The 16,277-nt window shown below is 39.0% G+C and overlaps 1 protein-coding gene across 1 annotated transcript in view; it reads left to right on the forward strand.

The window, feature by feature from the left end:
• The first annotated feature begins 10,679 nt into the window (after window positions 1-10,679).
• dnaaf9 (dynein axonemal assembly factor 9) overlaps window positions 10,680-16,277 on the forward strand; it is a 90,494-nt gene continuing 84,896 nt past the window's right edge. Inside the window, exons 1-2 of the mRNA XM_052495876.1 lie at window positions 10,680-10,847; window positions 12,946-13,022. Of these exons, the coding sequence (XP_052351836.1) occupies window positions 10,792-10,847; window positions 12,946-13,022 (133 nt within the window). The 5' untranslated portion in view covers window positions 10,680-10,791. The remainder of the gene's footprint in view (window positions 10,848-12,945; window positions 13,023-16,277) is intronic.

The following is a 16,277-nucleotide window of genomic DNA, read 5'->3' on the forward strand; positions in this document are numbered from 1 at the left end:
CTCTCTGTGCCAGTTTCAGTTTCCCTGCATTAAAGTCTCCGGCCACTAGGAGCGCCGCCTCCTGTTTTCTTATTTCCTTATACTGAGTGCGGTCTTATTTCCAGCATCTGTCTGTGGTGGTAAATAAACAGCCATGAAAAGTATAGCTGAAAACTCTCTTGGCAAGTAGTGTGGCCTGCAATTTATGGTTCAGCCACAATTCAGCCACGATTCATTGAAACATAGGATATGACAGTTTTTGATGTCCCGTTGGTAGGATATTCGTGATCCTCGTCTAAATTATTGTCCATTGATTGCACGTTGGCGAGTAGTATTGACGGTTACGGCATCTTTCTCACTTGCCTTCTCCGGACCCTGACCAGGCATCCGGCTCTTTGTCCTCTGTACCTACGTCGCTTCCTCTTGCAAATAACGGGGATGTCGGCTCTGTGGGGTGTTTGGAGAATGTCTTGTGCATCCTCCTTTTTGTCGAAAAAATCTTCATCTAATCCGAGGTGAGTGATCGCTGTCCTGATATCCAGAAGCTCTTTGTCTACTCCGAGGTGAGTGATCGCTGTCCTGATATCCAGAAGCTCTTTGTCTACTCCGAGGTGAGTGATCGCTGTCCTGATATCCAGAAGCTCTTTGTCTAATCCGGGGTGAGTGATCGCTGTCCTGATATCCAGAAGCTCTTTGTCTAATCCGAGGTGAGTGATCGCTGTCCTGATATCCAGAAGCTCTTTGTCTAATCCGAGGTGAGTGATCGCTGTCCTGATATCCAGAAGCTCTTTGTCTAATCCGAGGTGAGTGATCGCTGTCCTGATATCCAGAAGCTCTTTGTCTAATCCGGGGTGAGTGATCGCTGTCCTGATATCCAGAAGCTCTTTGTCTAATCCGGGGTGAGTGATCTCTGTCCTGATATCCAGAAGCTCTTTGTCTAATCCGAGGTGAGTGATCGCTGTCCTGATATCCAGAAGCTCTTTGTCTAATCCGAGGTGAGTGATCGCTGTCCTGATATCCAGAAGCTCTTTGTCTAATCCGAGGTGAGTGATCGCTGTCCTGATATCCAGAAGCTCTTTGTCTAATCCGAGGTGAGTGATCGCTGTCCTGATATCCAGAAGCTCTTTGTCTAATCCGAGGTGAGTGATCGCTGTCCTGATATCCAGAAGCTCTTTGTCTAATCCGAGGTGAGTGATCGCTGTCCTGATATCCAGAAGATCTTTGTCTAATCCGAGGTGAGTGATCGCTGTCCTGATATCCAGAAGCTCTTTGTCTAATCCGGGGTGAGTGATCGCTGTCCTGATATACAGAAGCTCTTTGTCTAATCCGAGGTGAGTGATCGCTGTCCTGATATACAGAAGCTCTTTGTCTAATCCGAGGTGAGTGATCGCTGTCCTGATATCCAGAAGCTCTTTGTCTAATCCGAGGTGAGTGATCGCTGCCCTGATATCCAGAAACTATTTGTCTAATCCGGGGTGAGTGATCGCTGTCCTGATTTCCAGAAGTTCTTTGTCTAATCCGAGGTGAGTGATCGCTGTCCTGATATCCAGAAGCTCTTTGTCTAATCCGAGGTGAGTGATCGCTGTCCTGATATCCAGAAACTCTTTGTCTAATCCGAGGTGAGTGATCGCTGTCCTGATATCCAGAAGATCTTTGTCTAATCCGAGGTGAGTGATCGCTGTCCTGATATCCAGAAGATCTTTGTCTAACCCGAGGTGAGTGATCGCTGTCCTGATATCCAGAAGCTCTTTGTCTAATCCGAGGTGAGTGATCGCTGTCCTGATATCCAGAAGATCTTTGTCTAATCCGAGGTGAGTGATCGCTGTCCTGATATCCAGAAACTCTTTGTCTAATCCGAGGTGAGTGATCGCTGTCCTGATATCCAGAAACTCTTTGTCTAATCCAAGGTGAGTGATCGCTGTCCTGATATCCAGAAACTCTTTGTCTAATCCGAGGTGAGTGATCGCTGTCCTGATATCCAGAAACTCTTTGTCTAATCCGAGGTGAGTGATCGCTGTCCTGATATCCAGAAGATCTTTGTCTAATCCGAGGTGAGTGATCGATGTCCTGATATCCAGAAGATCTTTGTCTAATCCGAGGTGAGTGATCGCTGTCCTGATATCCAGAAGATCTTTGTCTAACCCGAGGTGAGTGATCGCTGTCCTGATATCCAGAAGCTCTTTGTCTAATCCGAGGTGAGTGATCGCTGTCCTGATATCCAGAAGATCTTTGTCTAATCCGAGGTGAGTGATCGCTGTCCTGATATCCAGAAGATCTTTGTCTAATCCGAGGTGAGTGATCGCTGTCCTGATATCCAGAAGATCTTTGTCTAACCCGAGGTGAGTGATCGCTGTCCTGATATCCAGAAGCTCTTTGTCTAATCCGAGGTGAGTGATCGCTGTCCTGATATCCAGAAGATCTTTGTCTAATCCGAGGTGAGTGATCGCTGTCCTGATATCCAGAAGCTCTTTGTCTAATCCAAGGTGAGTGATCGCTGTCCTGATATCCAGAAACTCTTTGTCTAATCCGAGGTGAGTGATCGCTGTCCTGATATCCAGAAACTCTTTGTCTAATCCGAGGTGAGTGATCGCTGTCCTGATATCCAGAAGATCTTTGTCTAATCCGAGGTGAGTGATCGATGTCCTGATATCCAGAAACTCTTTGTCTAATCCGAGGTGAGTGATCGCTGTCCTGATATCCAGAAGCTCTTTGTCTAATCCGAGGTGAGTGATCGCTGTCCTGATATCCAGAAACTCTTTGTCTAATCCGAGGTGAGTGATCGCTGTCCTGATATCCAGAAACTCTTTGTCTAATCCGAGGTGAGTGATCGCTGTCCTGATATCCAGAAACTCTTTGTCTAATCCGAGGTGAGTGATCGCTGTCCTGATATCCAGAAACTCTTTGTCTAATCCGAGGTGAGTGATCGCTGTCCTGATATCCAGAAACTCTTTGTCTAATCCGAGGTGAGTGATCGCTGTCCTGATATCCAGAAACTCTTTGTCTAATCTGAGGTGAGTGATCGCTGTCCTGATATCCAGAAACTCTTTGTCTAATCCGGGGTGAGTGATCGCTGTCCTGATATCCAGAAACTCTTTGTCTAATCCGGGGTGAGTGATCGCTGTCCTGATATCCAGAAGCTCTTTGTCTAATCCGAGGTGAGTGATCGCTGTCCTGATATCCAGAAGCTCTTTGTCTAATCCGAGGTGAGTGATCGCTGTCCTGATATCCAGAAACTCTTTGTCTAATCCGAGGTGAGTGATCGCTGTCCTGATATCCAGAAGCTCTTTGTCTAATCCGAGGTGAGTGATCGCTGTCCTGATATCCAGAAGCTCTTTGTCTAATCCGGGGTGAGTGATCGCTGTCCTGATATCCAGAAGCTCTTTGTCTAATCCGAGGTGAGTGATCGCTGTCCTGATATCCAGAAGCTCTTTGTCTAATCTGAGGTGAGTGATCGCTGTCCTGATATCCAGAAACTCTTTGTCTAATCCGAGGTGAGTGAACGCTGTCCTGATATCCAGAAGATCTTTTTTTGCCGTAAGATACGTTTGCAGAAACATTATGTACAAAATAAGTTACAAATAACGCAGAAAAAAATACATAATAAGGTCCCCAAATAAGGTCCCACACCTGTCTATATAAGGTCCCACACCTGTCTATATAAGGTCTGACACCTGTCTATATAAGGTCCCACACCTGTCTATATAAGGTCCCACACCTGTCTATATAAGGTCTGACACCTGTCTATATAAGGTCCCACACCTGTCTATATAATGTTCCACACCTGTCTATATAAGGTCCCACACCTGTCTATATAAGGTCTGACACCTGTCTATATAAGGTCCCACACCTGTCTATATAAGGTCCCACACCTGTCTATATAAGGTCCCACACCTGTCTATATAAGGTCCCACACCTGTCTATATAAGGTCCCACACCTGTCTATATAAGGTCCCACACCTGTCTATATAAGGTCCCACACCTGTCTATATAAGGTCCCACAGCTGTCTATATAAGGTCCCACACCTGTCTATATAAGGTCCCACACCTGTCTATATAAGGTCCCACAGCTGAAAGTGCATGTCAAAGCACGAACCACGACATGAGATCGAAGGAATTGTCGCAGAGCTCCAAGACAGGATTGTGTCGAGGCACAGATCTGGGGAAGGGTACCCAAGAACACAGTGGCCTACATCATTCTTAAATGCAAGAAGTTTGGAACCAGTCAGTCTTCCTAGAGCTGGCCGCCTGGCCAAACTGAACAATCGGAGGAGACGGGCCTTGGTCAGGGAGGTGACCAAGAATCCGTGGGTCACTGTGACAGAGCTCCAGAGTTCCTCTGTGGAGATGGGAGAACCTTCCAGAAGGACAACCATCTCTGCAGCACTCCACCAATCAGGCCTTTATGGTAGTGGTCAGACGGAAGCCACTCGTCAGTAAAAGGCACACGACAGCCCGCTTGAAGTTTGCCAAAAGACACCTAAAGAACTCTCAGACCATGAGAAACAAGATTCTCTGGTTTGATGAAACCAAGATTGAAATCTTTGGCCTGAATGCCAAGCGTCACATCTGGAGGAAACCTTGCTCCATCCCTACCGTGAAGCATGGTGGTGGCAGCATCATGGTGTGGGGATGTTTTTCAGCGCCAGGGACTGGGACACTAGTCAAGATCGAGGCAAAGATGAACTAAGCAAAGTACAGCGATCCTTGATGAAAAGCACTCAGGACCTCAGAGCACTCAGGACCTCAGACTGGGGCGATGGTTCACCTTTCAACAGGACAATGTCCCTAAGCACACAGCCAAGACAACGCAGGAGTGGCTTCAGGACAAGTCTCTGAATGTCCTTGAGTGGCCCAACCAGAGCCCGGACTTGAACCCGATCGAACATCTAACGCTTCCCCATCTAACCTGACAGAGCTTGAGAGGATCTGCAGAGAAGAATGGGAGAAACTCCCCAAATACAGGTGTGCTAAGCTTGAAGCATCATACCCAAGAAGACTCAAGGCGCTTCAACAAAGTACTGAGTAAAGGGTCTGAAAACGTATCTAAATGTATTATTATAATACATTAGCAACATTTATAAATCCTTTTATTAGTTTGTCACTATTATGTGTAGTTTGATGAGCGGAAAAATAATTTAATCAGTTTTAAAATAAGGCTGTAATGTAACAAAATGTGAGAAACGGCAATGGGCCTGAATACTTTCCGAAAGCACTAGATGTAATATATTACATAAAATACATAGATGTAATATAATATAATATGCTACATAGATGTAATATATTACAATATACTACATAGATGTAATATAATACATAAAATACATGGATGTAATATAATATAATACATAGATGTAATATAATATACTACATAGATGTAATATAATACAATATAATATACTACATAGATGTAATATAATACATAAAATACATAGATGTAATATAATACAATATACTACATAGATGTAATATAATACAATATACTACATAGATGTAATATAATACATAACATACATAGATGTAATATAATATAATATACTACATAGATGTAATATAATATAATATACTACATAGATGTAATATAATACATAACATACATAGATGTAATATAATATAATATACTACATAGATGTAATATAATATAATATGCTACATAGATGTAATATAATACAATATACTGCATAGATGTAATATAATATGCTACATAGATGTAATATAATACATAAAATACATAGATGTAATATAATATAATATACTACATAGATGTAATATAATATAATATACTACATAGATGTAATATAATACATAAAATACATAGATGTAATATAATATAATATACTACATAGATGTAATATAATATAATATACTACATAGATGTAATATAATACATAAAATACATAGATGTATATAAACTGAGTTTATATAATACATAGATCTGAGTTTATATAATATAATACATAGATCTGAATTTATATAATATATAGATCTGAGTTTATATAATACATAGATCTGAGTTTATATAATACATAGATCTGAGTTTATATAATACATTGATCTGAGTTTATATAATATAATACATAGATCTGAGTTTATATAATATAATACATAGATCTGAGTTTATATAATACATAGATCTGAATTTATATATATATAGAGAGATCTGAATTTATATATTATAATACATAGATCTGAGTTTATATAATACATAGATCTGAGTTTATATAATATAATACATAGATCTGAGTTTATATAATACATAGATCTGAGTTTATATAATACATAGATCTGAGTTTATATAATATAATACATAGATCTGAGTTTATATAATACATAGATCTGAGTTTATATAATACATAGATCTGAGTTTATATAATACATAGATCTGAGTTTATATAATACATAGATCTGAGTTTATATAATATAATACATAGATCTGAGTTTATATAATACATAGATCTGAGTTTATATAATACATAGATCTGAGTTTATATAATACATAGATCTGAGTTTATATAATACATAGATCTGAGTTTATATAATACATAGATCTGAGTTTATATAATACATAGATCTGAGTTTATATAATATATAGATCTGAGTTTATATAATACATAGATCTGAGTTTATATATATATAGAGAGATCTGAGTTTATATAATACATAGATCTGAGTTTATATAATACATAGATCTGAGTTTATATAATACATAGATCTGAGTTTATATAATACATAGATCTGAGTTTATATAATACATAGATCTGAGTTTATATAATACATAGATCTGAGTTTATATATATATAGAGAGATCTGAGTTTATATAATACATAGATCTGAGTTTATATAGTACATAGATCTGAGTTTATATAATACATAGATCTGAGTTTATATAATACATAGATCTGAGTTTATATATAAAGAGAGATCTGAGTTTATATAATACATACAGTGCCCTTCGGGAAGTATTCAGCCCCTTGAGGTTGTTTCTCTCTCACTACAGTTGAGGAGTAAAAGTAATTCTGCTTTGAAAGTTGATAAAATTGTAACTTCACTTTTCAGAAAATGGCCCTTGAATGTTTTGGTACCTACTGGAGACCACTTCTTTGTCTCCACCCATTCAGCATTGTTCACACCCTCTTAAGACTTAGCCCCACCCATCTCTTTAAGGATTCACATGTGAGGCCATGTACTAAACAACCAAGACTAAAGGCTGGTTTGTACTACGGGTGTGTTCGTAAATTGAATCTGGAGTGCCAGTGTGCTCTGGGTGTTCGTAAACGCAGTTGTCAGATTGTCTGTTCGAAAAATAAGAGCATTTCGGTCTCGGAGCGTTCAGAGCGCACACTAGACGCTCTGGCTGAGGAGTAGGGTTGATCTTACAACAGCAGTCAAGCACCCAAGCTAACTGGCTAACGTTGACAAGCTTGCTAGCTACTTCCAGACATAAATGAGAGAACCGTTCACTGACCATTTTACTCGCCCTAGCAGAGCTGGTTAGGATGTTTTTATGTAGAGTGTTGGTGACTGTAACTGTACTGCTGGCAACAATTTAATTGCGTTTTTTGCCAACGTTTACTGACACTGGCCATTTTCAACGGGTGTTTAGTGTTCGTACATTTGTCAGTTATTCTGCTCTCTGGCACATTCAGATGAGAGTGCTCTGGAATCTGAGTACATAGCCTGAGCGAATTTACCAGCAACGTCTATTGACAGTTGTCGCAGTGACGTCATAAACATTCTATTGAAATGGTTACTTGCATAGTGAAGTCTTTTGTTTAGACATGTAGCTAGCTAGCTAAACAATGAACCTTAATCCCAACTCATAAAGTTACTACCCAGACAGTGACACATTCAACACTCTTGCCTGCCTCTAGCTGATCTAGTGTGTACTCATTAGTCCAACAGTTGCAAACAAGACTTTCTATTGGATAAATTCAGGTATGTTTATCCCCATTTGGTTCCGTTTGCTTCTGTTTAAGAAATGTTTTTCAACAGAATCAGTGGAATGAATACACACCTGATCACACATAAACACAGTTCACTTTCATAGCATCCACAAACAAGCAGCATGATCATTTTGTTGTATAATTCCTTCTCGCATCTACGCGCTCTCCTCCTCTAACCTTTTCTCTTCGCTTGTGGACACATCAGCTGTCTGTGAGCAGGCGAAAAAAACTTTCCAAGCCAAACCTTCATATCATAACCGCTAACCACTACACACAGCCTACATCGTTGTCACCATATTAGCTAACGTCATAGTCAACATAGCTACTAGAACTAATGCATTAGTAAACCTGCTACAATCATGCAGTACAGTTTAACAGTTACACCGGAGGGCCACGGTGGCAATAAATTAATAAAACCAAAAGCTTACCTTGACTTGGAAAAGTTCCAGTGTAGGATAGATATAGCCAGCGAGCTAACTTAGAATTCCTCTCTGTTTGAGCCGGGTGTTTGAGTAGGTTAAACTAGCTAGCTGCATTCGCTAGATCAGTGAAATTAACTATGAAAAAAATACTACGAACTATAGCTAGCTCAATATCTCTCTCGCGCTATCTCTCTCTCTAGCTTCACCTTTATTGTTTAAGAAATACATTTCTTCAAAACTGTTCAACTATTGTCTTTCTCTCTCTTTGAGTCAACTACTCACCACATTTTATGCATGGCAGTACTAGCTAGCTGTAGCTTATGCTTTCAGTACTAGATTAATTCTCTGATCCTATAATTGGGTGGACAACATGTCAGTTCTTGCTGCAAGAGCTCTGATAGGTTGGAGGACGTCCTCCGGAAGTTGTCATAATTACCGTGTAAGTCTATGGAAGGGTGTGAGAACTTAAGTTTTGTATTGAATCAATGTACCCAGAGAAGGACGTAAACTATCTGTCCTCCAGCTACACAATGTGTAGCTAGCTACATTGAACCAAGCTAGTTTTTTTTTAGCTTTCACTATCTGTAGATTCATGCAGGGCAGAGCTTGGATTATGGTTCATTGTTTAACTACCTACATGTCTAAAGAGAAGACTCCACTATGCAAGTAACCATTTCACCTTCTGTAGCCTGTGCATGTGACAAATAAACTTGGATTTTATTTGATATAGTGTGTGTTTACCAGAGACGGTAATGTGAAGAACGACATGACCTGTTTCAAAGTCAAAGTAGGATATAAAGTTAGTTTAACGTAGATGCTGGGAGTTGAGAAGCAGGTGGTAAATTTAATATAACAAATAACATGGAACGATACAACGCAGGAGTTAGGTGCGCGTAATGATGAATGCCAGGACCGGTAGTTAGCAAACCTGCGATGTCGAATGCCGGAGGGGAGGAGCGGGAATAGACATGACAGTTAGGCCAACGAGACAGTGTCTAAGTTATAAAATTATTGTGTAGAATGCCCTGCATTTATTTAGTCACACTCACAAACATAAGCTATGTCATGTAATTAGCTCTCTATTAACTTGTAAATAATGATCTTGTTGTGGGTTTATTTTCCTGTTACACTGAATAGAAATTAAGACATTGTCAGCTATATTATATGGTTATTATTTAAACTGGCTAGCCAGCTAACAAGCTAGCCAGCTAGAAACAAACCAAAACATTGTTTAGAAAGTTCCTTTTAGTTGCCTGGTTTGCTAGATTGACATACAGTGCCTTGCGAAAGTATTCGGCCCCCTTGAACTTTGCGACCTTTTGCCACATTTCAGGCTTCAAACATAAAGATATAAAACTGTATTTTTTTGTGAAGAATCAACAACAAGTGGGACACAATCATGAAGTGGAACGACATTTATTGGATATTTTTAACAAATTAAAAACTGAAAAATTGGGCGTGCAAAATTATTCAGCCCCTTTACTTTCAGTGCAGCAAACTCTCTCCAGAAGTTCAGTGAGGATCTCTGAATGATCCAATGTTGACCTAAATGACTAATGATGATGAATACAATCCACCTGTGTGTAATATATAAATGCACCTGCACTGTGATAGTCTCAGAGGTCCGTTAAAAGCGCAGAGAGCATCATGAAGAACAAGGAACACATTGAAAATAACAATTTGTTCTTAACTGACTTGCCTAGTACAATAAATAAACTATCGAGTCATAAACGACATATGTAATATATTTGTATCAAAACAAACTACAGATAATCTGGAACCATTGGCTGGGCTTCTGTTCTTTATTATTACCCAGTGCGAGAGAGTAAGGATCACATCTGTTACAACACACAGGTGTTCAGAGAGACGCAGATAGGTTAGTCCACTCTGTCTTCCGTAAACAAGCTCTTTAACATGGGAACACTAACCCTGTGTATCAATTTAGCCTATTTAAAAAATTAAAAAACATCTCTCTCCGATATGAAGACCGTTTCACAAGCGATGCGTGTTAATGTTCAGATCAACCCCACCTACAGAAGAGTCCTGCGTCTAATGGAACTGTGAGAGAGTCCTGATCAAGGGCTAACCGGGTTGCATCGACTGCTGCTGTGGTGTAGGAAGGGGGGATTCCAATATGTAGATTACATCCTTTTCTATATTGAAACAACTAATACCCCGTCCCCCTCAAAAATAAATAAATAGGTATGCTCTTTAGTGATATGTGTCTAATACCAGCCATAACTAATGTAATTGCATGTTGTTAAGCCTAAATATGACTGTGTTTTAAAAAGCTACTCCCCTAAATGTGTAATGGTCCCGGCGGTTGCTATGCCGTCGATAGGTCTATAGCAGCAACGCTGACGAACACAATGACCGCACTGGTGCTCGCGCCTTGATCAAATATCGGCGGATTCCAAAAAAACCCCGTTATTTTCAAAACGCTAATAAACATGTCTTGTATCCGCAGGGTGAACGGACAATTCCCGTGTATGAGCCCCGCTGTCAGGTAACGTCCATTTCTGACGCTATCTTGTTTACCGAAAAGGGATGTGATGAAGCTAGCTAGCTAGCTTAGCTATAAATATTTAGCTGCAGATGTGTTTGTTTCTTTACGTTGCTCGGCAGTTGAGCTAGCTAACGTTAGCCAACCGTTTTAACGTTTGCTTGAAAACTACTGTTTGCTATTTCGCCATGTTTGACTATGACATTGGATCGGCTAGATATGAAGCTAACTAATCGATTGATTGCAGCTAGACTAGTTAGCTGCTAGCGTCAATTGCCTAGGAATTCAATCAAAGTCGCACTGTGAGAATGTGCATTGCGGATAGATTCATCTACGTTGCACCTTTTTACTGTCTTTTTTTCTTATTTACTGTAGATGCTGTATTGCTATTTCTGCCTTTCGCAGGTCTGAGTGCGGATTGCACATTTTAATCGTACGAAAAAAGGTAGAAGGTGGAAAATGTAAATTACACCACCATCTAACCCTGCATCTTACCTATACACTATCCCCAAAACCCCATCCCACTACTTTAGCCCTAAACGACTCTACACCAGGCCGTTGTCCTTGGAGGATGGAAAACCTTCTCTCAACTTCCTGTAGATCTGCTGCACAAAACTCTCACACCCAAATATTTATCTGCTGCTTCAACTATCACATCTTTCTTCTGTGATTTCTGCTCCATCCCTGCAGTTGATCACCATGGTTATAAATGCAAGAAATCCATCCTTATTAAAACTCAACCTCTCTGAATCTCTCTCTTCAGGCCTACTCACTGGGGCAGCTAACACTGCCTTAGACCTCTGCGCCACTCGGGAGGCCCAAATGATTACGTTTTAGTCAAGCATCTGTTTGGGCTTCTTGTGGTCAATTTGCATTCTACAAATATTTGTAATTATCTTTATATTTTAGTTGACTTTCTTATCCAGAGCGACTTAATTAGGGCCTTGCTCAAGGGCACATCTACAGATTTTTCACCTAGTCGTCTCAGGGATTCAAACCAGTGACCTTTCAATTACTGGCCCGACACTCTTAACCACTAGGCTACCTGCCGACCATCTGCTTAAGAAAAATGGGCCGTGGCTGAATCTAGTTGATTCTGGTCTAGGCCATGCCACCCGTTTTCAAGTCCATTCGTACATTTTTCATGCCATGCATGATAAATTATGGTGTAATGGCCGACAGTTTTCTTGACATTTAGTTTTCATTACTGTGATTGGCTCATGTTTTTACCGGACCATACCGCCTTACTTTCACCCCAGTCGAGTCCCGAGATGCATGACGCAGATCACTTCCTGCCTCTGGGTGGAGGATTTTTAATTTATTTTTAATTTGACCTTTATTTTACTAGGCAAGTCAGTTAAGAACAAATTCTTATTTTCAATGACGGCCTAGGAACAGTGGGTTAACTGCCTGTTCAGGGGCAGAACGACAGATTTGTACCTTGTCAGCTCGGGGATTTGAACTTGCAACCTTTCGGTTATTAGTCCAACGCTCTAACCACTAGGCTACCCTGCCGCCCCAAAGACAAAAAATCTAAACAATTCCACTTCTCTAAACTTTGACGGATCTCAGTTTGTCCTTTACCCAACTTAAAACAACATATTGGTTGGCCAAAAAGCATAGATCCACTTTTTCCAAAAACCACACTCCTACCGGTCCAAAATCATCTCTGGTAGGATTTTCAGGGCAAAATCTGTACCACCACACCTGCTGCCACAGGAAGGCCTTCATCCTGGTCAGGCTCAGTTTCAGAGGAATCATCACTGACTCCATCTCATGATTCTCAAGAGAGCCAGCAGACCCATGGGATCCAACATCCTCAAAATGCTAAAGTGATAAACTAAATTTAGAAGTAATATTCCCTGGCTTGTATTCAGGCAATGAAGGTTTGTACTTAGAACCATTTTTCCCCTGCTTTCGAGTCTTTGACATTTCCTCTTTCTCGCCGTCGGACTGATAGCCTTTTGTCCAATTGCTGCTCCAAGGGCACTGGCTTCTATCCAATTGTATGGTTCATATGGTGGATGTTTATTTGTATTTTGACAAATTGGCATCAATGGCACCTACTGTATCTACGTAATATTGTGTTTGTCTTTTTCAGCTGCTCCCGTCTGCGCCATGTCCAGTCACTGCTGTGGGAGGGGGAAACCAGCCCTGATGGGATTCTATGCTCTCTGGGTGAGTCCAGCTCTGTCTCAAAACTGGAGTCACATTCATTCTGAGGAACATGACAATATATTAAACATTGTTTGAACGCAGGAAACTGTCTTGAGATATTATTATTTATACACTTAGTATATCAAACATTAGGAACACCTTCCTAATATTGAGTTTCACCTCCCCCCTTTGCCCTCAATTCGTCGGGACATGGACTCCTCAAGGTGTCAAGCGTTCCACGGGGATGCTGGCCCATGTTGACTCCAATGTTTCCATTTGGGTGCTGGACCATTCTTGATACACACGGGGAACTATTGAGCATGAAAAACCCAGCAGCGTTGCAGTTCTTGACACAAACCGGTGTGCCTGGCATCTACTACCATACCCCGTTCATAGGCACTAAAATCTATGAATGGCACACATACACAATCCTGTGTCAAGGCTTAAAAAACATGATTTAACCCGACTCCTTCCCTTAATCTACACTAAGTGGCTTTAACAAGTGACATCAAGAAGGGATCATACAGTAGCTTTCTCCTGGTCAGTCTCTGATGGAAAGAGCAGGTGTTCTTAATGTTTTGTACACTATTCCCTGTTTTATATAGATGATGCTTCCCTGTTTTATATAGATGATGCTTCAGCTATGTTGTAGTCATATTAACTTCCCTGTTTTATATAGATGATGCTTCCCTGCTTTATATAGATGATGCTTTAGCAATGTTGTAGTCATATTAACTTCCCTGTTTTATATAGATGATGCTTCAGCTATGTTGTAGTCATATTAACTTCCCTGTTTTATATAGATGATGCTTTAGCTATGTTGTAGTCATATTAACTTCCCTGTTTTATATAGATGATGCTTCAGCTATGTTGTAGTCATATTAACTTCCCTGTTTTATATAGATGATGCTTTAGCTATGTTGTAGTCATATTAACTTCCCTGTTTTATATAGATGATGCTTTAGCTATGTTGTAGTCATATTAACTTCCCTGTTTTATATAGATCATGCTTTAGCTATGTTGTAGTCATATTAACTTCCCTGTTTTATATAGATGATGCTTTAGCTATGTTGTAGTCATATTAACTTCCCTGTTTTATATAGATGATGCTTTAGCTATGTTGTAGTCATATTAACTTCCCTGTTTTATATAGATGATGCTTCAGCTATGTTGTAGTCATATTAACTTCCCTGTTTTATATAGATGATGCTTCAGCTATGTTGTAGTCATATTAACTTCCCTGTTTTATATAGATGATGCTTCAGCTATGTTGTAGTCATATTAACTTCCCTGTTTTATATAGATGATGCTTCAGCTATGTTGTAGTCATATTAACTTCCCTGCATATTAACTTCCCTGTTTTATATAGATGATGCTTCAGCTATGTTGTAGTCATATTAACTTCCCTGTTTTATATAGATGATGCTTCAGCTATGTTGTAGTCATATTAACTTCCCTGTTTTATATAGATGATGCTTTAGCTATGTTGTAGTCATATTAACTTCCCTGTTTTATATAGATGATGCTTTAGCTATGTTGTAGTCATATTAACTTCCCTGTTTTATATAGATCATGCTTTAGCTATGTTGTAGTCATATTAACTTCCCTGTTTTATATAGATCATGCTTTAGCTATGTTGTAGTCATATTAACTTCCCTGTTTTATATAGATGATGCTTCAGCTATGTTGTAGTCATATTAACTTCCCTGTTTTATATAGATCATGCTTCAGCTATGTTGTAGTCATATTAACTTCCCTGTTTTATATAGATGATGCTTCCCTGTTTTATATAGATGATGCTTCAGCTATGTTGTAGTCATATTAACTTCCCTGTTTTATATAGATGATGCTTCAGCTATGTTGTAGTCATATTAACTTCCCTGTTTTATATAGATGATGCTTCAGCTATGTTGTAGTCATATTAACTTCCCTGTTTTATATAGATGATGCTTCAGCTATGTTGTAGTCATATTAACTTCCCTGTTTTATATAGATGATGCTTTAGCTATGTTGTAGTCATATTAACTTCCCTGTTTTATATAGATGATGCTTTAGCTATGTTGTAGTCATATTAACTTCCCTGTTTTATATAGATCATGCTTTAGCTATGTTGTAGTCATATTAACTTCCCTGTTTTATATAGATCATGCTTTAGCTATGTTGTAGTCATATTAACTTCCCTGTTTTATATAGATCATGCTTTAGCTATGTTGTAGTCATATTAACTTCCCTGTTTTATATAGATGATGCTTCAGCTATGTTGTAGTCATATTAACTTCCCTGTTTTATATAGATGATGCTTCAGCTATGTTGTAGTCATATTAACTTCCCTGTTTTATATAGATCATGCTTCAGCTATGTTGTAGTCATATTAACTTCCCTGTTTTATATAGATGATGCTTCCCTGTTTTATATAGATGATGCTTCAGCTATGTTGTAGTCATATTAACTTCCCTGTTTTATATAGATGATGCTTCCCTGTTTTATATAGATGATGCTTCAGCTATGTTGTAGTCATATTAACTTCCCTGTTTTATATAGATGATGCTTCAGCTATGTTGTAGTCATATTAACTTCCCTGTTTTATATAGATGATGCTTCAGCTATGTTGTAGTCATATTAACTTCCCTGTTTTATATAGATGATGCTTTAGCTATGTTGTAGTCATATTAACTTCCCTGTTTTATATAGATGATGCTTTAGCTATGTTGTAGTCATATTAACTTCCCTGTTTTATATAGATGATGATTCCCTGTTTTATATAGATGATGCTTCAGCTATGTTGTAGTCATATTAACTTCCCTGTTTTATATAGATGATGCTTCAGCTATGTTGTAGTCATATTAACTTCCCTGTTTTATATAGATGATGCTTCCCTGTTTTATATAGATGATGCTTCAGCTATGTTGTAGTCATATTAACTTCCCTGTTTTATATAGATGATGATTCAGCTATGTTGTAGTCATATTAACTTCCCTGTTTTATATAGATGATGCTTCAGCTATGTTGTAGTCATATTAACTTCCCTGTTTTATATAGATGATGCTTCCCTGTTTTATATAGATGATGCTTCCCTGTTTTATATAGATGATGCTTCAGCTATGTTGTAGTCATATTAACTTCCCTGCTTTATATAGATGATGATTCAGCTATGTTGTAGTCATATTAACTTCCCTGTTTTATATAGATGATGATTCAGCTATGTTGTAGTCATATTAACTTCCCTGTTTTATATAGATAATGCTTCAGCTATGTTGTAGTCATATTAACTTCCCT

Source organism: Oncorhynchus keta, chromosome 35, assembly GCF_023373465.1.
Source record: "Oncorhynchus keta strain PuntledgeMale-10-30-2019 chromosome 35, Oket_V2, whole genome shotgun sequence".
NCBI classification, from domain to species: Eukaryota; Metazoa; Chordata; class Actinopteri; order Salmoniformes; family Salmonidae; genus Oncorhynchus; species Oncorhynchus keta.